The 24,987-nt window shown below is 48.0% G+C and overlaps 1 protein-coding gene across 1 annotated transcript in view; it reads right to left on the reverse strand.

The window, feature by feature from the left end:
* Positions 1-6,967: 6,967 nt before the first annotated feature.
* Positions 6,968-24,987, reverse strand: part of LOC146867969 (uncharacterized) — a 503,249-nt gene continuing 485,229 nt past the window's right edge. Inside the window, exon 22 of the mRNA XM_085623836.1 lies at positions 6,968-8,328. Within this exon, the coding sequence (XP_085479962.1) occupies positions 8,302-8,328 (27 nt within the window). The 3' untranslated portion in view covers positions 6,968-8,301. The remainder of the gene's footprint in view (positions 8,329-24,987) is intronic.

Below are 24,987 nucleotides of genomic sequence, written 5' to 3' on the forward strand. Positions count from 1 at the left end.
TAAGGACTACAACCCCCATGGTCATATGGGACTGCTAGACAACGCCTACTAACCGCATCAACTTGATCACATGCTTTGTAAAGACAGTAGTCTAAGGGACCACAATCCACATGGCTGCGTGGGACTGCCAGTCACCACCTACTAACTGCGCTGACATGATCATACGATGAGCTTAAATTGGAGATTCCGTTGCCACTGTAACTGTACCTGCGGCTGGGCGAGGACCTCTCGTAGGTAATTACCGCACGATGGGCCCCTTGATGGCATGTGAAGGGAGGCGTCATGGGCAACGAGGAGCCACCAGAGAACAAGATGAGCTTTGAGGCCTGTTTTGTGATCAATAGTACCAAGCCGAATAGGCATATTTCCCCTTCCAATCTAAGAGGGAGGTAAAATTTCCTTTATTTGAGCTAGCACTTCATTTACTTGTATTTTCCGAATGTTTACCACAATAGGTTCCTTTATGGCATAGTTTAGTCTTATATGTCAGCAGACATGTGTCTGCCACAGTGAGAAGACAGGATAATATTGTTGATGATATATTGATGAATGTCACATACCATATGAGTGTGTGACTACAGAGGACACCAAAGTACAAGATGGGCTTGGAGGCCTGTTTACTGATTACTAGTACAAACCTGAATAGGCACATTCCCCTTCCAATCCAAGAGGGAGGTAACATTACCTTTAATTGGGCTATCACTCCATTTACTTGGGTTTTCCTAATGTTTGTCTCCATAGTTTTCTTTTCGGCCTTTATATCGAGCATTTTCATGTATCAGTTGATCCGTCTCTGCCAGAAAAAAGTAGACAGGGTATTATTGTTGATGATATACTGATGAGTGTCTCATATATTAGTGAGCGACTACAGAGGACATAGTCTTTCACCAGACCGGATGGTGGGTATCCTCAGTAAGGGTAAGAATAGGGGTCATCCTAAGTAATGTGCATGTTTGTCACTTTTTACAAGTGTTTTGTCTGCTGTGCATCTTGCAGTGCAATATCACGAGTGACCCACAATGAGTTCTCCTACCTCTGCATGTAATAAATGCTAACATTTACCTAAATCGGTTCATTAAAAACCTCTCCCTGTTGTTTGTCCATTTACTTTTGGTGAATTAGCACCAAGACCAGGTAGGAAGTACTCTGGTCCTATATGTACATGGCTTTTAATATATGTGAGGCTAGGGGCCAGATGCACGAACCTAAATTGCGGTCGCAATCGGGCAGTCAGTTTGCGACCGAAATTTAGGGCCTGGCCGTGTACAAACCTCATTTTGCGAATCAGTAAATTTTACCGATTTGCAAAATGAGGTTTGCGACTCGCTATTAGGAAGGGGCGTCACTTCCTAATAGCAACTCGCATTTGTATGTATGAATGTTTTGCGACCCTAATTGCGGTCGCAAAACACTCACAATTTACCACCTACTTCCAGTAGGTGGTAAACCATTTGCAAAAGGGAAGGGGTCTCCAGGGGACCCCTTCCCCTTTGTGAATGGATCAAAAAAATATTTTTTAAGGTCAAGCAGTGGTCCCAGGGACCACTGCCTGCCCTTGAAAAAATTTAATTGAAAAGTTTCATTTTTCTTTTTTTTAAATGCATCCCGTTTTCCTGAAAGAAAAACGGGCTGCATTTAAAAAATAAAACTGATTTAAAAGCAGTCACAGACATGGTGGTCTGCTGACCCCAGCAGGCCACCATCCCTGTGAGCGCTAGCCATTGCTAATGAGGGCGCAAATTTCGCCTGCCTCATTAATAATAATGAGGCATGCAATTCGCAACCCCATTGGGAATCACAAACAGTGTCTGAGACACTGTTGTACATCCCAATTTGCGTGTCACAAATTGGTGAGTCGTACATCTGGCCCTAGGATTTTGGGGGATCCACGGCCCTGAAAAATGCCATCAACCTGTATAGGCGATTAGATTTGGGCAGAAACATGTTGGCACAAGGACCATGGTTTGAGCCATTGCGCTTTCACTCCATTGCATAACTGTTTTTAGATGCACCAGAGGCTACTACTATTAAAGATGAAAACCCAGCTACTTCTAGGTACTTTTAGTTTGATTTGGATCCTTTGTTTATCCTGAAAATACCTTGTCTAAGAACTACATCAGTCGAGTCCACCAGGAGGTCAAGTCAGTCCTCGTGGTATTACCGTACCAGGGTGGGGAGAGGTTTGGGTGAGGCCTCCTCTTCCAAAAGACTGGTCTTTCTGTTACCACGCCTTTCCGAATCAGGATCTCTGTAATACAAAATAGGGAATGAGTGATTTGTAAACACTGATGAAAAAGGTATTGACAAGCCATCTTACTTTATTGCGATTAGGAAGAAAGCTCTCAATGGCAAGCAAATTGCCCCAAGCTACAAAAGGTTGATGTGGAACAGTCTCCGCCAGAAATCTGAGGCCTCTGATCTCCACCTTTCTCAGATAGCCACCCAAATCCAGGTGCAGAACCTCAGTCACCACTGTCAGCTCTGGGTGGGGAAGGGAGAGGGATCTGCCATTCACCTAATCGCAGTCTGTTTGCCAGCACTGGAGAGGTTTTGCTGGAATCTGGACCAGGTTAGAAAGATTCCCCTGATACTGCTCCTTCTGGGTCTTCACATCCCACTGCAGAGCCTGCATATGCCATCAAGCATACATCACCAGCAGGATCAAGGATGCCATCAGACCCAGTAGCTCAGTCAGTCTCACCGAAATCCAGGAGTGAATTAAGGACATTGGGATCATAACTTGAATGCCCTGGACTCTCTGCTCCGGAGGGTAGGTGCCGAATTGCACTGTGTCCAGAATGGCTCAAATGAAAAGGAACCTCTGAGAAAGAGTCAGGTGAGACTTTGGCATGTTGCTAGTGAACCTCACTGAATGTAGGAGGTCTGCCCAAGGCCAGAGGTGGGTGACAACCGCCTGAGGTGAGCGTGCCTTCAGTAGCTAATAGGGAACGATTGGGAACCCTGACCTTCGCCAATGTGCTGCAACCACCACTGTTGCCTTTGTGAAACACCCATGGGGCACTGGAGAGACCAAAAGAGTGCACAGCTAACTGAAAATGCTCCAGCCCCCACCCCATGAACCGAAGTTAAAGCTGATGAAAATGCAGGATTGGGATGTGAAAATAGAAGGTCCAATGCTACCATCCAGTTTCCAGGGTCCAATACAGACAGGACCGAAGCAAGTGGCAACATACTGAATTTCTCCTTTTTCAGGAATGTTTTGAGAGAGCACAGATGTAGGATGGGGCGGAGGCCTCCATCCTTCCTGGGCACCAGAAAGCAGTGAGAATACCAACTACGACCTACTTATGATACCTTCTCTATGGCTCCTTTGGCTAAAAGAGCCTGCACTTCCTCATGCAACAAGGTGAGGTGGTCCTCCATCAACCAATCTGAGGACGGTGGCAGGGGCGGAGGTTTTCTGTGAATGGGACGTCGTGACCTCACCAAACCATTTGGAGCAGTCACCTGGCCTAAGGTATGGTTTGCACTGGAGCAGGTGGCGCCTGATCCGGTCGCCAACAGGTTACCCATATGCTGCAAGGGCATGTTAAAGAGGTTTTGAGGCTGTGGATGCTAGAGGGTGGAGGACAGGGCAGATCTCTGGACTTGGGTCCCACAGGACTTGTGGGAGCCATGTTCCAGGCCATGAAATGACTGAGTAGTCTGCTTGCCGTGGTGGCAGGATGGAAAAGGATGTGCTTGGTAGACACGGAAGGAAGAGTGCGGCTGGTGTGTGGCTATGGTAAGTCTCAAAGATCGGATGGTGCTCCTACTCTCCTTGAAGCGCTCAAGGGCTGAAGCCGCCTTGTTGTCGCATAGTCATCAAAGGGTACGTCCATAAGGAATGCCTAGACATCTCTCAAGAAGCCTGTTGATCTCAGCTAGGCAATGGCCCTGCTCAGCAAGTCTGTCACGTCCACTCCACATCCTATTGTGAAGTTTGTTGCGTCCCTGCCATCAGCAATAGCCTGGGTTCAGATTGCCCAAGACAATGGGCAGCACTAGTTTAAGAAAATCCCACACAGTGTGGCTGTATCGGCTCAAGAGTCATGAAATGCACACTGACCACAGCGCAAGGTTGGCAGACAAGAAAATCCTCTTCCCATAGGTATACAGCCTCTTGCAATCCCTATATGGCAAAGTGGAAGGGAAAGCACCAAGATGCACCGTGCAGGTAGAGGCATGCACCACCAGGCTCTTGGGGTGGGATGCTGGGTGAGGAAAGCTGGGTTCCCAGGAGCAGGATAGTGATGAATAGTCCTGTGCACAGAAATGCCACCGCGGGGACTGGCCCAGGCCCCGAGCCGGACATCAAAGGGAGCTTTGTTGAAGCACCTCTGTCAACCCATTGGCCTTGACTTCTACTGAGGGTAGCAGGAGGTGAAGGCCCTTAGCCGGCCTTTACACCACTACAGAAAGGAGGCCCCCTTCTGCTGTAGCCAGATTCGGAGAGACCAGCCCAGGGTCTTGAGGTGTCCAGATCATTGGCATCAGCATGCTCCACATATCCGCTGTCTTCGGTCAAAGGTTCAAGGTTATCAGGGTAACCACAGGGATCCCTCAGATCCACCTCAGTCATACTCCCCACATGGCCTATCAAAGAAAGGATGCACGGTCTCTGACCTGGATGGTCTGGTTCCAGAAGGTGTCTGTGTCACGTCGAGTGACGCTGATCTGGCTCTGTATTTGAGTTGGGAATGATTATAGGTCAGCCACACCGAAGGGCATCTGCTGTGGCTGAAATGGCAGCACTGGACCAAACCAAGACACTGGCCAAACGCGAGCAGACACAGATTCAGACTCTGCAGGAGTGTGGGACTGGGGCCTAGGTGTTGTTCCCAAGCCTTGTCCGTTGGCTTGCACCAGAGCAGTGAAGTCGAAGAGCACTTTGAATTCTTGGCCTTCTTGTTCTTGGGGGACTTGCCAAATGATGACAACCGCTGAGAGCAGGCCCGTAATCATCCACGTGAATGGGACTTGGAGTGGTGCAGAGTCGCTTGATGTTGAGCCGACAGGAGCTTCATCGCCTGCACCTGAATCACCTTAGGATTCATCATGCGGCAGTTGGCACAGGCCCTGGAGGCATGCCTAATCTCTAGGAACCACAAGCACACCAGCTGGGGGTCCATCGCAGACATGCGTCTATAACAGGTTACACAGGGTTTAAAACCCACTGGTGTTTTAGGAGACATCTCTACGCACACACACTGGGAGCAAAAATCAAGAAAAAATATTTTTAAAAAAAACCAGGGTGCCCTTCTAGATCGAAGCTGTTGGTGTGGAAAGGAAGGAACTGAAGTCCGCATGTTGGGGTGGCACCTATAAAGGCAAAGCGCATGTCCTATGCGGTGCGGACGATGCCTATAATGCAGAGCCATTCAATGCCACCCATTATCGTGCAGGGGTATTGCTCAAGATTTTCCAGATCCAATCCGATGCTTGTGGGAATTTTCTACAGTGAGGAATCTGCAGCTAGAAGTCGCGATCATATAGAAATATTTTATTTATTTATTTATTTATTTAGTGTTTTATAGAGCACGAACTTGACCCGTGAGGGTATCGGAGCGCTTTACACGGTTTACAGAGGTGAACAAACAAAAAGTCTAAAGTACAGAAAATATACAAAATGGTTGGCGAGGGGCATTGGTGCTGGGAACAAAGGGAGAAAAGGGGACACAAGTGTATGGTTACAGTTATAGTTAGAATCAGTAAAAACAAATTGTGCAATGTGTACATTGGAATTGAATTGCAAGGATTACCCGAATATAGTGCTATGTATTTTCGGGACATTACCTATCACTGAAAGACCAATTGGAGTTGTTTTAATCAAGATACAGAATAATTGAGACTGGTCCCGGGGGTGCCAGAACTATGTAGACCAGCTAGATAGAAATATTGTGCAATGTGTACAATGGAATTGGATGCAAGCATTACCCAAATGGAGTACTATGGGTTTACGGAACTGAAGGGTTCATTTGGTGCGTGAGCCATCACTGAAAGATCAATTAAAATCGTAAGAATTGGGACAAGTGGTGCTAGTTAGGACAGGGAGACTGGTGCCTGGGGCTAGTCCTCAGAAGCATGCGGTGAATTCTGCAGGATCTGGCCTGCAACAGGGGAGTGAGGGATCCAGGCAGAGACCTGAGCCTTCAGTTTCAGCCTCAGTGCATCCAAGAAGGAGTCAGAACGGTGGATTGAGTATCATTCAAGGAAACTTGCACACAGATATAAGGATAGCTAGAAAGGGTTTGGCACGCTTCATTCAGCTGATCTTGAGCCTATGTATCTGATGAATCTGACCTATCTGCTATCGGTGTCCATTACCACATGAGAATATGAAAGACACTGATGGTACCAGGTGAGTCGTCAACTGTGACTGAAAGGTGAAAGTTTGCTCAATGACATTATTACAGTCGGATCAATGGCTTCCTCATCGTTTGGCCAACTGTTGGTTCCCATATTGTAACCAGTCTTTTTTCTCCATCCTTCATGCAAGACTTTCGGACTATAGAGCTGTAAAGAAAATGTACTTATTTACTCTTATAAAACTCAAAACCATCATAATAATTATCAGAGTACTCAATATCTGCATGCCCTAACTTCAATTCTGACATTCTGCAATTCAAGAACAAGATGGCCATCCTGAACAACCTAGTTTCTCTTACTCAGGAGAGTTTCAGCTTGGAAGAGGCCACAAACAGTACAGGGGAGTTTCAGCTCGGAAGAGGCCACAAACAGTACAGGACTGCACAGCATGAGACAGCAAATAATCAACACATATTGAGTTCACCAACAATTACAAACTACTGAGTTAGGCATAATTTAAATGCTTCCTCTATGCCCCAGCCCAATAAAAACACAACACAAGGGATTATAAAGAAATCAATAAAAGTGTTTCTCTTCTTTACAGTCTCTAAATAAAACCATTACAACCTCAAAATAGTTACAAATATTCACACATCAGTAAATTAACAAACACATAAGGAATGGTTTAATTGGCGGTGCATGTACTGTGGAAATCAACAAAACTATTATTACAAAAGGTTAACAAGATGGCACGAAATCTACTGACTTTGACTGTTTTAACCAGAATCTTTTGTCTGAGTCTCCCAACATGAAAGATCCTGGGTGATTCACATATAAGTTGAAAGTATCTTTCACTCCTCTGCATACTTTAGTTCTTGTCAGAGAAAAGACTAAAGTGGTCAACCATGCAAATGAAAAACAGTGCTCTTTCACACATACGGAACCATTGAGATCGGATTTCAGTTCACTTCATAACATACTCACCCAGGGACTGGGATATCTGCTGTGTCCATGGAGGAATTCAAAAAACATAGCTCCATGTCCCTAATAGCAGTTTTTCACTCACCGGCCTAATTCAAACCGAGTCCTTGGGGTCTAGAAGAGAAAGTAACTTGTTTGGGTAGAGATCAAAATAAACCACCCAACAAGAATACCTTTAGTCTCTCCAGCCTAGGATGTGTAAATTTGGTTGCCAGTGCTCCCTGAAAAAAAGTCTCTACCACTGAACCAATGATAAGACCATTAAGCAGTACTGTGTGCCCCTTCGAACTGGAGGTCTGCTATAAGAGGTCTGTGTGTGGACAAGAAAGTTTGCATCATTCAAAGTTGGGGAGCTATTTCCCTCGCACTACCTCAGTTCATTAATTACTTAACAATGGCCTCCAGTTCTCCAACGACAAATTCTGAGGGAACCGTTCTACTCCGGAAGAACACAATCTCATCTGCAGCCCCAGGGAAAATGCATGGAGCAACAAGAAGGGCTCTTTATCTCTGTGGCTGATTAGTGCTCATGTTTGCTTCAGCAGTAAAGAGTAGGTCATGTAAAGAACTCAGTATGTTTTCGGTTTGTGATTATATACAGTTTAAAAGAGTGCTGCTCTGTATCTGTTGTGTGTGCTTGTCTACCTAAGTGCGGTGATTGGTCTCCCCCTTGTGCCTCTGCTATGCACTCACAAAAAGTTCTTTGACTGACAAATGTTCCAGGTTTTGAGGCCGGCCATTCCCCATCACCCCATTAGCCATAACTCCTAGATCTTAGTTGTCATTTAAAAAAAACACACTGAAGATGACCAAAAACACCAGAGTCTATAAGAAAAGTAGCTGGCACCCCAGTCTCAATATGAGGCACTTCTCTTTTTGCATGACGTCCATGGAATGGCTTGCTGAACAAGAAAGGTTTCCTTATCCAAAGAAGTACACATACTCCTGAACTTCATTTCATGATCAGACACTTTTCCATTTTCAGTTAGACAGCTGGATGGTTCATTCAAATTATGTCAGCCAACTCCAGTCCAAGCTCTGGAAAAAACAAGAGGAGGGCATTGAAAAATAAGACAATATTCATGAGCAGACGCCTACACTTTTCAGTTGGTTCCTAGTCTCCAGTCTTTTTGCTGCAGTGCAAAAAAATGTTACACACCTTCAATAACTTTGCTTCCAGTGAATACTATGTACCCCGTGAACATTCCTGATCTTTTAAATAAACCAGCAACAGGCTGGGACCCTAACACATTTTACACATTGTCATTGTACCTTGAGGTGCCACTTAAGTAGAAGTGGCATTGTGCAACGTTGTGTAGGTAGGGTGGCACCAAGTACTTTAATAGTGTCTCTCTGCCCAGTCTCCTCAATTTCAAGAATTTTCAAGCAGAGTAGGGGTCAGACATTAATGGACTTCAAGGGAAATTACCCAGGGAATAAAGAATCTGCATAGGCAAGACACTATTTGTCAGAATGTACATTAGTGACGATATAAAACTTTTTCTTCGAATTGATCTTATTACCTCTTCATTTACCTTATCTTGAAACGATTACCTAAATACCTACCAAATTTGGATGAAGGGGCCTCAAATATGCACAAAATAGTGAAGGCATTCTTAACATATGCTGAATTACCTAATCTTCAAAATGAAGCTCCAGTCCAGGAACCTGAATTAGGGCAATAACATCTAGAAAGCATGTGAGAGCAGACCAAGTAACTGCCCTTGAAATGTCCTGCAAAGGCACCCATCTCAAGAGAGCAGCAGCAGATGCGCAAACAAGCAGGGAATAAAAAACGATTCCTTAATTATAGTTCTCGTTTTGCATCACACAAATCTTCACCGAATTCATAAACATTAGCAAAATTCCTCACTGTGTTCAGAGACCCCACAACACTTCAATAGTTTCTCACATGTTCCTATGTTGCTGAACACTTTCTGAAAGCCTGTCTTCTGCCAGGTTTTCCCTATAAAGTATACAAATAAGTGATGGACGGAATGCATTCAGGAGAATAGAAATGCAGGAAGCCATGGATCCCAGCAGGGAGATTTGTCTGGCAATGAATTGGGAGTTATTGGAAGTTGACATTTCTCTCTGAACGATGACCTCTCTCTTCCAAAAGAAAGGCTTCCCTAGGGTTGTGTCTAGCATCGCTCCAGGTACAAATGTACAAAATTGGCTAGCCTAGCCTCAGGACGACTTGGCAAGCTCGCCTGTAGGTGGAATATGATGAGGAGGAATAGACAGAACTTTTGGAGACCCTGGAATTGGGAGTCCAGGAGGCATGGATGAAGACCAGTCCTTTTGAGATCCTTCAGGGCTGGCACTTGACCCTGGCACAGCTTCAGGTGTGCTTCCTCACTGTGCCTGCTGGCGATGCGATCACGCGCCCTGTGATATTGTTCATGTCTTAGTGGATTGTCCCACCATTTGCCCTTTCTGGGTGGCAGTGGGGTCTACGCTCCAGGAATCTGTGGATGTGCACTCACCACTTTCAGATCCACTAATTCTCCTCCAGGATTTATTGGATTTTTGCAAGCTGACCCGCCATGTCAGTCATTTGCTCGTCACTGCCCTTACAGCTGCCAAGATCTGTATTCTGAAACATTGGCATTCTCCACAATTGCCGCTGAAAAAGGAAGGGCTCGCAGAGATGTATAAGACAGCGTCTTATGAAAAGTAAATTTATAGTTTAATAGACAAAGCAGCTATTTTTCTTCTCACATGGTCCCCTTTTCTGCAGGATGCCCCCCTCTGACTCGCATTGAATCTTTATTCTTATTCATCACCATCATTGCACCCCTCCACTTTTCTCTCCCCGCATTACTATACTTGGGCTTCGCCTGACCGGCCTTCTCTTGCATGCTTTGTAGTTCTGTTTCCCCTTTCTTTCTTTCTTTCTTTCTTTCTTTCTTTCTTTCTTTCTTTCTTTCTTTCTTTCCTTCTTTCCTTCTCTTTACTTTGCTCCTTCTCTAGCTTATTTTCTTATCCCTCTCTTTATTTGCTCCTTTTCTTATACACTAGGATTTTTGTTATTGGTGTACGTATCTCAATATGGGTCCATGCTGGACTTGCAGAGCACTGTATTTGCTGTTATTTTTCAGTACTTAATTTATGAAAATGAAAAAAACCGCTACAAAAAAAAAAAAAAATGGAGAAGGTTTTGATTTGAACTGTTGTAGCTTTATCTGCAAACCCAGGTGGAGAACAATAATTTTGTGTTTTCGTCATCATGTTGTACCTTGTCGTGGCTCTGGGTTTTTATCAGCCAGGTAGCTAGGTAAGGACAAATATATCACTTGTCTTCTTATATGGTCTGCCACTATTGCCATGCATTTTAAAGAAGTTCAAAGAGCTCACTGCAGGTCAAAACACAGCACTGCAAATTGTTACTGTTCTCTTTTTACAATAAATCTCAGATATTTCCAGTGCATTTTGAAAATGGGAATGAGAAAATACATATCTTGAAGATTCAAAAGAGGGCCAACATTCACTTTTGATGCACTTGTTGAGTTTAATTAACATCCAATATTGGTATAAATTCCTTCTTTGGGCATTTACTTTAAATGAGGAGGTACCACGGTTCCCCTACCATCCTCATCCAATGCCTACACAACTTTGGAATCCAAGGGCACACACTCCAATGGATCTGCTCCATCCTGAGCGGAAGGAGTCAGTCATCCTGGCACTGTACATCTCCTGTGACCTCATCTGTGGAGTTCTGCAAGGATCCTTCCTGAGCCCGACCCTCTTCATAGCATATATGTTCCCATCAACGTCCACTCTGACACAGACAACACACAATCCATTCTCTCCCTCACGGACAAGACGCCCAGTACCCGGATCAAATTCAATGGCTACATGACTGCAATTGCGCACTCGATGAAGACCAACTGTCTGAAACTGAACACAGACATGAGCGAAATCATGACCTTTAGGAAACGCACTTCAACGTGGGGCTCCACTTGGTGGCCAACAGAGATAGGGCCATCACCCACCCCATCACCATCACCAAAGCCAAGAAGAACAAGTTACTTACCTTCGGTAACGATGTATCTGTAAGAAACATTAGTTAGTTAGATTCCTCACCTTAGAATATCCCCAGGCGTCAGACTGGATCCGGAAAGATTTTTCGTCAGCAATACGCCTTGCGCGTCGCTAGGCGTCGTCTGCGGCTCCGCGTCCGTCGTTGGCGTCGTGCGCCGGAATGACGTCAGAGTACTTAGACGCCGCCCTCGCTCGCTGACGTCAGTTCTTGTACATAGCTTTCCGCGCCAGGAACGCAGAGTCATGCAAGAGGCCGACATTGGTGCCAAAAAATCTAGGGCCCTGAAAAGGATAACCTTAACCCTAGATGTCAGTTCGCAGAACGGGGAGGATGGGTGGGTCGGTGAGGAATCTAACTAACTAATGTTTCTTACAGATACATCTGAAAGAAACACGTTAGTTAGATTCCTCACCTTAGAATAGATACCCCAGCAATACCAACCCCGGTGGTGGGTCTGCGAACCAAGATCACACCAGAAAGTCCTGGAGAACAGAACGGCCAAAGTAGCCATCTCTCCGGACTTGGCTGTCCAGGCAAAAGTGCTTGGCAAACGTGTGCAGTGAAGCCCACGTCGCCGCCTGACAGATGTCCCGCAAGGGAACTCCCCGGCCCAGGGCAGTAGTAGCCGCTGTGGCCTGGGTGGAATGGGCCCTCAACCCAACAGGAGGGTCCTTTTTTGCCAAGGAGTAACAAAGTTTAATACACAACACGAACCACCGTGAGATGGTCCGTTTGTGTACCGCTTTTCCCTTCTTAGCTCCTACGTATCCAACAAAAAGTTGCTCGTCCACCCGGAACTGTTTGGTGCGGTCCAAATAAAAGGACAGCGCCCGTTGTGGGTCCAGACGGTGGAGCCTCTCTTCCTCTTTTGAAGGATGCGGAGGCGGAAAGAAGGTGGGCAACGTGATAAATTGCCCGATGTGAAAGGGGGGTCACCACTTTCGGTAGAAAAGAAGGACGAGGCCGGAGGACAACCTTGTCCGGATGAACAGAAAGAAAGGGAGGCGTAGATGACAGAGCCTGGAGCTCACTCACCCGTCTAGCCGAGGTGATAGCCACCAGGAAAGCAGTTTTCAGGGTCAGAAGACGAATGGGACAATTGTGAAGAGGCTCAAAAGGAGCGCACATCAGAAAGGTCAGAACAAGATTCAAGTCCCACTGAGGCATTACGAAGGGGACAGGAGGGAACATGTGAGTAATGCCTTTGAGAAAATGGGAAACAACAGGGGACTTGAAAAGAGAAGGCTGATCAGGAAGCCGTACGAAGGCAGAGATTGCAACAGGATAACCTTTCAAGGTGCCCAAAGCAGAGCCCTGCTGGGCCAAAGAAAGAAGAAAGAGTAGAACCTCAGAAAGAGGGGCGGAAAGGGGATCCACAGCCTTTGCTGTGCACCATACCACAAATTTGTTCCACCAGCAGGCGTATACCGTCTTTGTGGAGGGACGCCTGGCTGCGAGAATGACATCACAGACTTCAGGAGGAAAGTCAAATGGCATCAACTGCCGCCGCTCAATCTCCACGCATGGAGGTGGAGGCTGGAGAGGTTCGAGTGGAGGACCGTCCCCTGCTGCTGCGACAGAAGGTCCTCCTGAAGAGGCAGTCGTATCGGGGGATCGATTGACATACTGAGTAGCTCGGGATACCAGAACCTTCGTGCCCAATCCGGAGCCACTAAGATAACTTAGGCCCGGTCGCGCCTGATCTTCTTCAGCACTCTGGGCAGAAGTGGTATAGGCGGAAAGGCGTACAACAGACCGCAACTCCACTCGCGACGAAAAGTGTCTCCGAGCGAGTGCTGCCTTGGAAATTCCAACGTGCAGAACTGCTGGCATTGCGCGTTCTCTTTGGTGGTGAATAGATCTAACCAAGGCTCTCCCCACTGTAGAAAGAGACCTTGCGCCACGTCCGAGTTCAGACGCCATTCGTGATCCATCATGCACCGGCGGCTGAGTTCGTCTGCTCTGGCGTTCAGAGAGCCCGCCAGATGTTGAACCACCAGGGTGATGCCCTGGTGTTCCAGCCATGTCCAGAGGCGCAGAGCCTCCTGACAAAGGGTCCACGACCCCGCCCCGCCCTGTTTGTTGCAATACCACATGGCGGTGGTGTTGTCCGTGAACACCTGCACGACACTTCCCCGGACAGAGGGAAGGAAGGCTTTCAGTGCAAGCCGGATCGCTCTCAGCTCCAAAAGGTTGATATGGAGTTGAGCCTCCGCCGGAGACCAGAGTCCTCTGATCTCCGCCTCTCCCATGTGGCCCCCCCATCCCAGGAGGGACGCGTCCGTCACTACTACGTGCTCCGGTTGGGGTAGGGAGAGGGATTTGCAGCACCCACCTGTCCGAAGTGATGGAGCGCCAGTGGAGCAGGTGATGGCGGACTAGGAGGGCTTTGAGGCGGATGCTGCCAGGGTGGATGTGGACTGACCGCGTTGTCCTCTAGAACCGCCACGGCGGAACCCACGTCCGCGACCGTGTGCAGGTTGGTTCTGCGGCCGGTGGCTAGGCGGACGTGAGGAGGCGCCCCTTCCTTGGCCACGAAAGGGGAGGAAGGCGGAAGTGTGCGGCCGTGGGGCCGAGAGACCCAAGGACGTGGCCGTAGCCCGGGAGTCCTTAAAACGAGCCAGCGCACTATCCGCCTTCTCACCAAAAAGGCAAGCGCCATCAAAGGGCATATCCATGAGGGTACTTTGGACATCCCCCGAAAAAGACGTGGACCTCAGCCAGGCGTGGCACCGGAGCTCCACCGTGGTGGAAATCGCCCTACCCAGCGAGTCCGTGGTGTCAAGTCCACACCGTATGGCATGTCGCGCTGCATCTCGCCCGTCAGCAAGTGCCTGGGAGAGACGTGTCCGGGCCTCCTCCGGACACAGTGGCAGCATGTCCTCCACCGCATCCCACAGAGAGTGGTAGAAACGGTCCAAGAGGCAAGCGGTGTTCAAAGACCACAGGCCCAAACTCAGGGAAGAGAACAGTTTCTTTCCGAACTATTCCAGCCTCTTGGATTCCCGATCCGGAGGAGCGGACGGGAAGGAGGATTGGGAAGTGGAGGCCTGGATAACCAGGCTCTCTGGGTGGGGTGTTGGGACAGGAAACTGGGGTCGCCCGGAGCAGGGCGGTGGCGCCGGGCCACGTTCCGATCCACAGGAGGAACTGTGGAGGGTTTGGACCAAGTGCCCTGTAGAACGTCGATGAGGGCCTCATTGAACTGCAGCAGAGGCTCTGTGGAGCTTGCTGAAGGTTGAAGCACCTCTGTGAGGATATTAGTCCGCACGGCCACAGCAGGCAACTCGAGCCCCGAGCCCCAGGGCTTCGGCTGCCTTGCGCAGCACCACTGAAAAGGCTGCACCTTCCTCCGAAGCCACAGTCGGAGGAGGGATGAAACCAGCGTCTGGCGAAGTGTCCAGACCACTGGCATCCCTCAGTTTGTCTGCCCAGTCCTGTGAAGGTTGACCCTGGAGGGCCATAGGGTCCTCAGACCCCTCCCAGTCGCCCCGTCATCCGATTCCTGATAAACAGGAGGCACCATCGGAGCCGGATGGTAGATGAAACGCTCATCCATCGCGTCGGGTGCGTCGCCGTGCCAGCGGAGGAGGCGTCGCGAGGTCGACCGGCGCCGACAGCGATCCAGGCCTGGATCCCTCGGGGACCTGCGGCGTCGGGACCGAAGTCGCCGACGGCGCCGGAGCCGCCGGCACGCAAGGTCGCCCAGTCGAGCCCACGGGGCCCGAAAGCACCGGCAGGCGTCGACGGCGGAGCCAGGCCCCTCATGGCCGAGAGGAAGGCACTGACCTCCGCCGGAGTCGCGTCAGTCCCAGGGACCGGGGGGTATGGAGACGGACGCGGCTCCTGCGGCTCCGACGGAGCCGCGGGGGTGGGACCACCCTGACCCTCGGCCGAGTCGCGCGACCGGTGAGGGGAGTCCATAGAGCTGTGTCGCCTCTTGGACTTCTTTGATCGCTTCGACTTACCCGAAGACTTCGAGCCCGACGAGCGATGATGGTGACTGCGGCTCCGCGACCGGTCCTTGGACCTCCTCCTGGACCGGGACCGTGAGCGGCGCGGAGCAGAGTGCCGAAGCTCGAGAAGCTTACGGGACCGCTCCCGCCTAGCCTTCGAGGTCAAGGCCTGACAATCGGGGCACGACTTTGCGTCGTGGTCGGCCCCCAGGCAGTAAAGGCACCGGCGATGGTGGTCCGTCACCGACATCAGTCGATGACAGGAGTCTCAGGCTTTAAATCCAGGCATCCTACCGGCACCAGAGTCGAGTCGACAGAAGACCAAAAAGAGTCAAAAAGTTTAGTCAAAAATTGACTAAGGGGTAAGCTCTTCCCGGATCGGCGCTGTCTGGCGGGGAAAAAAGAAGAACTGACGTCAGAGCGCGAGGGCGGCATCTAAGTACTTCGACGACGTCATTCCGAAACACGACGCCAACGATGGACGCGGAGCCGCAGACGACGCCTAGCGACGCGCAAGGGTTATTGCTGATGAAAAATCTTTCCGGATCCAGCCCGACGCCTGGGGATATTCTAAGGTGAGGAATCTAACTAACGTGTTTCTTTCAGATCCTCTGGATCGGTATCGACATCAAACTGAACATGACTGCCCAAGTCAATGCCGTCACTACTTCATGCATCCATACCTGAAGATGCTGAGGAGGATTTTCAAATGACTTCTAATGAGCTCCTGGAAAACAATCACATACACATTTGTCGCAAGCAAGCTGGACTACGGGAACAACCTCTATGCCGTGAAAAATAAGAAAGTCCTCATAAGGCTGCAGACAATTCAGAACTCAGCGCGGAGTATTATTCTAAACCTTCCACGCAGCACTGACGTAACACCACACAACACCTGACGGAGCTTCATTGGCTCCCCTTACACAAATGAGCACACTTCAAACTCCACACCCACACTTTCAAGACACTTCATAACACTGGCCCAGCATACTCAACAATCACATCTGCTTTTACATTCCTCCCAGACACCGAAGCTCATCTTGACTTCTACTAGCTCATATTCCACACATATGGAAAACCACACCTGGGGGTCAAGCCTACATATGTTCTAAATTGTGGAAAAACCTGCACAAAAAGAGCCCTTTGTTAACTTCCTGACTTCCACAAGAAGATGAAGATCTGGCTTTTCGCGTAGTTCCACTAGGCCCTACCTAGGTTTGGATAGCCTCACCCCTGTTTAGCCTTCCTGGTGATAGTGTGCTCTAAAAATCTGGAGCACATTCCCTTCCCTTTGTAGTGAAGAGATACTGACTAAACTGCTTTTTTTTTTTTAACAAGACAGCTGTCTCCACATTTAACTAGGCAAATAAAAGGAGATGAAGGACGGAGCGCTAAAACATTTCAGACACTCACCCCCAGTCACAGATCTGGGCTGAATCCATCATCGTTCTTTAGCTCACTTCGCCACCCCAGTTCAGACACAGCTATATGCAAAACAGTCTTGACCCTGTGCCTCATGGGAATAGTCCAGCCCGAACTGCCAAGCCATGTCATCCCTGGACCGGAAACAAGCATCCTGGGACCGGTTGCGGGCTAACAGCCCTCATCAGCCAGGCTAGCTTGAATCCAGCGGCAAAGTGAGCAAGAGACCCCCATCAGGGCATACCCTGCCAACTTAGGCGTAGAAAGCAAATACTAGGAGATGATGGACGGAGCGCTGAAATATCCCATGAGGCACAGGGTCAAGACTGGATTGCATATAGCTGGGTCTGAACTGAGGTGGCAAAGTGAGCTAAAGAACGATGATGGATTCAACCCAGATCTGTGACTGGGGGTGAGTGTCTGTAGTTTCAGCCCTCGGTCCATCATCTCCTTGTGTTTGCTTTTTTCCTCATTTAACTAGATGGAAATCAGCTCCATTTTGTTGCGGAATTGGTGTGGTTTTGCCTTGAATTGTAAAGAGTAGCCATGCTTGACAATAGAAAGCACCCATTTGCCCGCTATTGTTTTTTTTAGGCAGTCTTCCATCTGGAAAGTACAGCCCCCACATTCCACGGAGTAGTGCTGAACAGTGGGTTGGGGGGAGGATGGCAATTCGGTTTTAGAAGGATCCCCTAGTGGGTGCGAGGGGTTACTCCCCGAGGCATCAGCTGGTGGGTCTGACACTGCCTTTCCCTTTGGTCCCTTCTTGTGTTATTGATATATTAAGCCCTATTGCTTGAATCTGGGGGACTGGACTCTCCCTGTGTCCTTATATTTCTATTGACCGTTTTAGAATCTTTTCCTTTCATATAAACCTACTGCCTGCCTTTATGTTTGTGCCTCATTTTTCATCAAGGCTGCCATTGCTTCCTCTGTATGCAGACCAAACTGAAAAGAGCCACAGAAGGTTAGTTTTAGAATCTTCAGCTATGCATCTGGTTTCAGAATTTAAGTCTTAGCCATAAGGATCATCTGAGAGTGATGCCATGACAACAACCAGACACTGCTAGTTCTGCTGTGTCAAAAGCTACAGTTATCGCTTGGTTGGAGACACACAAATCTTGTCACATCATTTCTTTAGTCTTTGGTACAATGGGCTGACAGGTCATGGAAAAACGTTTTCCACCTATCCCATATTTCTCCTCCATAACAGCTGAGGAGTGCTGTCGTGCAAACATATTTTTTTTTCAGCACAGTGGCTGCTGTGCTGCACATTTTCTGTCAGTGTTCATCCTCTTGTTCTCCCTGTCATGGGTTACAGACAGAGGTTTTGGGTGCCAAAGCATGTCTATGTATGACATGATATTATGAAAAGTCGGTTTTCAAGTCATTTTTGGGAAACACTGGATCTTGAAGTAAGTTGAGGCTTGTATTTCTTCATATGCGTAAGCGCAGCTGCTTGCTGGTGTCTAAAGATTGTCTACAGTCAGTTCTAGGAAACTTGAAACCAGTGGTAAAAGCGCACTCAGTGTATCTACAGTATTTCCATTACTGCCAACACTATTGTTTGGAATGTGTCAAATGAGATGTTTAACTTGGTCATCTTTCTAGCCAACATATTGTGGAAGGCAGTAATATTATCCACTGGAGATACTCTTGTTGGTGAGGCTGCAGGTGATGTCAGAGTCGAAGATGCTGAAGAGATAGTGATGTGTGCCTTCTAGGATTCTTTGGTGTTTGAGGTGTAGGTGGTGTTCCTCTAGGGGAATGACAATCCCGAAGGGAAGCACATCATCTTCAAGGCTGATTAGGAGTCAGTGGATCTAATACGGACATAGATATCAGGCGAGAGACCATTTGAGGATGAGGCCAATTCAAAATTCAGTTGGAGGACAAAAAGAGGTAAAGGTGACTCTACAGCAGGATACAGCCTAAGCCTCTTATTAGTCATCTGTTAAAATATCAAAAACCTCAAACTCGAGAAAGGCTTTAATGCCAGTGGTGCTGCTGAAGACTACTGCTGAGACACTGAATGAATAGACCGTATTAACAGAAGGCCGGAAGCCATTGGCTACCTTGAGGGCTTGGATGTCACTGGTGACAATGGCAGCCCTGCAAATTGTTGGAATATGGACATTACTAATCAGAGCATCAGGGACTGCTTTCACTCTAGTTAATTGGATCTTTGGTCTACCTCATAAGGGCCTATTCGCTTTTGAGCTAACCAGTTATAATGCAAGAGACTAACTATTTAGCTATAGACTACTCTGTGGATGCTAACCATGCGAATAGCTCCATAATTGAGAACCGAGAGACCATCTGGGTGTCTACTTTTAACTAACAATACAGAGCTATTTTTAACATCTAATGTGTGCAAGGATCTTTATGTCAGAATATAGGAATTTGTGAACCAGTTAAGGCATGAGATTGTTTGATTAATGTAGAAATCAGATCTAACTTCTGGAAGGTAAGAAGGGTTGGGAACAAATTAGCATGAAACTCAGCAACTCTTCTGGCCCATTTATAACTATAGCCATAAGAAATTCAACTCCCATGTCAAAGTACATATTTGCCTGGTGCATTAATTTAAAAGGTATTCCAATCAAGTTTAAGCGTCCTGATGCGTTCTAGTAAACTCTTTAAACACTGGAACCATGAAAAAGATGCCACAGAGGAAATTTCTGGTAAGCATAATTGTAAGCAAGTAGAACTTAAAGTCAAATTTATTCAGGTAGAGGATATTTGATACTACTGTTTGTTCAAATTTTTAGGGACCACTTACTTCTTTAGGAACCAGACAAAATCTTCCTTCACCTTAAGATAAAGAATTTAAAGAAGGAAATTTACCTTTTTTCACAAGGGTGATGCAGCCTTTTAGGCATTCATATTGAAAGTACGCAGGAACCAAAAAGTCCAACTCAGTGATGCAAGAAAAGGGTGGAAAATCTTGCCTGACATAATGGATTCAGTCTGGATAGAAGTCTCTGTATGGTTGTATGAACAACTAAAAGAGATCAGGGTCTACTAGAGGCAAGACAGCTCCGGAGTGATAACCATTTTGTCTTTTGAGTTGTTTTAGCTTGCAGATTTTCTTCAGATCTGGAACCTGGCATCTTGGACAGGATATTTTAATTACGTTTTTTTGTTGAATAAGTCAATGCCTGATCATCACCAAGCTCAGATAACTTTGATGACCACTTTATATTTATAACGGACTTCCAATGTTCCAAAATATGACAGCTGACCTTCTCTGCCTTTGAGTATTAAACCCCAGCTGATGGACTGCTGTAATGCAGATATTTTTCACCACCATCTAGTGCATTGTAAATGTATGCCATAATCTGTGCCCGCATAATGCAAATACCCATAAATGCAATGTCAATGTATGCTATAATCTATGCCCGCACAACAGTGTTGACACCGGTAGTAACAATGTCAAAGTATGCCATGATCTAGGCACGCATAACGATGTCAATATCAGTTAAGACAATGTTGATGTATGCTATGACAAGTGTATGCACAATGGGGAAAAATGTCAGTAAAAATATCAGTGACCCCCACATTATTTTCAGAAGGTCTAATGAACTTGAATCATTGCTGCCGGATTCACCCAAGGTGACCTCCCCATCAACCCAGAGTCATAGATAAGTGGTCAGACAGGCCCTGCGACCCCAACCCACACCTATCAAGTAACAGGTCACAGGTGGTGTCTCACTTAGCCCAAAGATAATCATGCCTCCAGGGAAAACCCTGATCGATCCCACAGATAGATTGTTGCACCACAAACAGGTCCAAGGAAATTTGCCCCAATAAATTAAGTTTGGCCAAAGGCGCATATTCCCCAAAATTACCACAAAGCTAGATGCCACATGCAGATAGAAACACTCAGCCAATCAGGACACGACATGCACACCACAAGTAGCCATCATGTGTTATCCACACCTGACATCTGGACACACACACACACTGGCCCACACTAGCTCTCCCAGAGGTCTCCTCAGATGCCCAAACTTGTTAATTTACGACTAAGATGCTTTATCAAGAATGCAGAATTGTTTTATTGTACCTCACGAGATGTATCTATTGTCAGTCGAAACTTTATACAACAAGAGACTTTCTTCAGATGCACTCTGTCAAGACTCTCCCGGCCGCTGCATTTAATTCAACCAACTTGTTCCTGTTTTGCCAAACGCCTCTGGTCTTTTCATTCCTCTAAGGTAAATTTATATCTGAACAACAGCTTGATTGCCCAGGATTTCTTAAAAATCATGCTACATATTATTCCTCTTTGCTTGATCTCATAATACTATTATGCTGTCTGCAGAATCGCAAAGCTGGATTTGATCATTGGTAGGAAGGATATTAGATCTAGACTAACTTTAACTTCGAAATGTTGATATGATATTGTTGTTACTTGAGAGGCTATTTTTTCTTGAGCTATCATATTTAAATGAAATGATCACTTCAACGCTCCAAAGAAAAATTGTCACAATCTTTGGTTATATCAGTGGCGTCTGATGATCTTTGACACAAGCGGGATGTAATTCTTCACTAGCCCAGAGTACAGCAAACGGGCATACTTCCTTCCAGAAAGGTTCAGGGGGAGTTAGAGGGGTTTCTGTTTTGGCAAACTTACAAGCATAACACCCTCACATCCACACTCATTTACTGATGCTCACCTGCATTCACTGACTCATTCTTAATCTCACTCACACTCCCTTACTCTGACTTTTAACACTGCCTTACACGTATTTTCAGTCACTCACACTCTTTCATTCTCACTCATGAGACTATCACTCTGTGCAGAGAGGCCAGAGAGGAGGGCATGTTGAAAGTAATGCAGAAGCAAATGGATTATAGGGTGCCTCTGTATAGAAACAAAAAGGTTACACAAAATGAAAGAAATACCCCAGTGTATCTGTTTACTGTGACCCGGCGTCACAGAACTCATGATTCTGACAATGCAAAGTCACATTATCACAGACTAACCCTCTCCCTACATTGGCAGCCTCCAGGAGCACTCTGATTGATAGGTAGCCTCGGGCAGTATACGGCTAAAAGCTGGTGCACTTGCTGTGCATCATTCAGGGGTGATGCAAAAAGGCATCTGGAGAATGGCAGGCCAGGATTCAATCAAGGGACAACCTGGTTTAGCCAACAAAGTTAGGTTGGATGGTACAGGTGCACTTTCGCTTATGCCAGTGAAAAAGTGCATGGCTACCTGACCCTTGTTTAAGCGAGGGTGTGAAAGTGACAGGTAGCTAGGCTTTACTAATTTTCTAATTGCTATAAGATTATAATAGTTATTAGAAAGTTAGTATGTTTATGTTGCAGAGAATTAGTTGGGTGGAGCCCCAAACCTCTAAAAATAACCAGCCTCTCCTGGGCTCCACGGGAGGGGTCTGGAATAGGACCCTTCGTAATGTGTGGCTTTTGCAACATCACTACCAAAGAGAAAGTACTGTTATCATGTTCATTAGATGTTGTCCAAATCGCTGGTCTTTCTACATTATTGAACTTTTACACATTCATTTGAAGATCCCCTATGAAAATGGTGTCAAGTATTGAAAAGATGCACAAGCCATTCTGCCAACTTTTGTGACAGCATATTATCTGAACTGAAAACTTCTTCAGGAATCACAGCAGTCCACGGCTTGAAGGAAACGTGCGCACTGAGGGTGTAGCATCAATTACAAGTAATGAAATGTTATGGAACATGAGATGCTTGGTCTGTGCTGATATGAAGATCAAGGGCATACACAAGGTGAAATGTTGCTCATAAATTTTGAATCAGCAGTAGAATATCTGGAGGAGTCAACCTCAGGGAAAGATGGGAGAGAATCACCCTTCCCTTTTGATGAAGGGAAGCCACAATCAAAGTTGCATGCTTTGAAAAAGCTCACTTTGGGCTTTAAGGAAGCACTTTGGTTTGGTACACTTTGCTGCCATTTCATACTCTCAAGTAGAGATTGTGTTTCCGTGATTGAAATGTCATAGTATGCATAAGGTACGCATATGACACAGAACCAATACATTTTATGAAGATATGAAAATAAATTATCGTCGGATGAAATAGCGACCGCGATTCGTTCCCTTCGCTCGGGCAAGGCTATGGGTCCTAACGGTCTGCCCATTGAACTATACAAATTGCGTCCTGATAAGCTTGCGCCCTTCCTCGGCCGCATGTTCCGCGACTCTCTTGCGGCGGGTTCCCTTCCGGCCGACCAGCGCCTGGCCACTATAGTCGTTCTCCCCAAGGAGGGCAAGCCGCGTGACCGCTGTACCTCTTACCGGCCTATTTCACTGCTCAATGCAGAGCCTAAAATCCTGGCGAAAGTCCTGGCCAATCGATTGTTGAGTGTCGTGTGCGACCTTATTCATCCGGACCAATGCGGCTTCATCCCGCACCGCAACACCGCTCTTAACTTGCGGCGTCTGCACGGGGTCCTCGCCAGGGCGGAGCTCCTCACCGAGCCGGCCGTGCTGGTCTCTTTGGATGCCACGATGGCATTTGACACTATTGAGTGGCCATTCCTCTGGGCCGTCTTGGATAAATTCGGCTTTGGGGAGGGATTTATTGGCTGGGTGAGGCTCCTTTACACGGGACCCATGGCTCAAGTGGTGGTGAATGGGCGGGTCTCTCGGCCCTTTGCCCTCGGCAGGGGCACGAGGCAGGGGTGCCCGTTGTCCCCGTTGCTTTTTGCTCTCGCCCTGGAGCCACTCGCTGCCTGGCTCCGTTGGGACCCCTCGCTTAGAGGGATCCGGTGGGGCCCGGGCTTTGAAGATCGGGTCTCGCTGTATGCGGACGACATTCTCCTGTACCTCACCTCACCGCGGCAGTCACTCAACGTCCTCTTTGACGTTCTGACCTCCTTTGGGAACAATTCGGGTCTCACGATCAATTGGTCTAAATCCTGCGTTTATCCCATCGCTGGTGGTCCTCCTCTCCTGCCGCCTCGGCTCCCTATTCAAATATCTCTGAGCGGCTTTAAGTACCTGGGGATATACGTTTCGCTGGACCCGGTGGCTCGCTACGAGCAGAATCTTCTGCGTCCACTTCGGCGGCTGCGGGAGGACACGGCCCGGTGGTGCAGGCTGCCCCTGTCCCCGCTGGGTCGGGCCGCGCTGTTTAAAATGATGTCCCTTCCCAGGTTCCTCTATGCACTCCAGAACTCCTTTGACGCTATCCCAGTGGCCTACTTTCGGGAGGTGGAGAGCCTGCAGAGGAGACTGGTGTGGAACGGCCGGGCGCGTATTGCTCTTGCCAAGCTCACTCTCCCCTGGTATGACGGGGGCATCGCGCTTCCTGACATTCGCAGGTACTATTGGGCCTCGCAGCTATCTGCCATTAACCACGCCACGTATGCGCCCGGCTTGAATCCGGCGTATGAGATGGACAAGTTCCTGCTTCCCGGCGGGAACTACAACAGGGCACTTTATTCCCGCCTGGCTGACCGGACCCTTACGGGTCCTACTAAGATTGCTGTGCGGACCTGGAGGGCTGCCACTGCGGCCACGGGCTGGAGTGAGCGAATGACATGTGCTACTCCCTTGTTTGCCTCCGACCGCCTGGGCAGCTTGTGGACCACCAAGGGGTTTGACCAGTGGGACACGATTGGTATCAGCACAGTGGGAGACCTGTGGCACAAGGGCGCGGTCAAGACTTTCGCGGTGCTCCAGGCCGAATACGAGCTGACCGACAGGGAGTTCTTCCGCTACGCCCAGGTTCGACACGCCCTGCTCTCGGTCTTCGGGGAGGGGACCACGGTCCCTGTTTCTTCGCCCCTCGAGGACCGCGTACTTGACGGACATGTCCCTGATAGTACTATTTCTTTAATTTATAAAAAATTGATTAATCACCGGGCGGATCTCCTGGTGCGCCTTCGGGAGGCTTGGACTGGGGATGGGGTCGAATTGGATGACGAAGACTGGCAGTCTGCACTGTCGTCCCCCAAGGAGGTTGCCATTCCGGCTCGTCTCCGGTTGGTACAGCTCAAGATTCTCCATCGGGTGTATGTTACGGGTCCGCGCTTGGTCGCGATGGGATTTTCCGACGACGGGCTCTGTAAACGAGGCTGCGGGCTCAGCGCCACCTTTCTTCATATCCTTTGGGAGTGTCGCGAGGTGGCGGACTATTGGCGCCGGGTCCACACGGTTATGGGACAGGTCACCGGGGTTGTACTGCTGCCGGAGGTGCGTCGCTGTGTCCTGAATGTGTGGGAGCCCAATGATTACAACGCGGCTCAGACTCGGTGGGCGGCCCTAGGGAAC

This window comes from Triturus cristatus, chromosome 1_2 (assembly GCF_964204655.1).
Source record: "Triturus cristatus chromosome 1_2, aTriCri1.1, whole genome shotgun sequence".
Classification (NCBI taxonomy): Eukaryota; Metazoa; Chordata; class Amphibia; order Caudata; family Salamandridae; genus Triturus; species Triturus cristatus.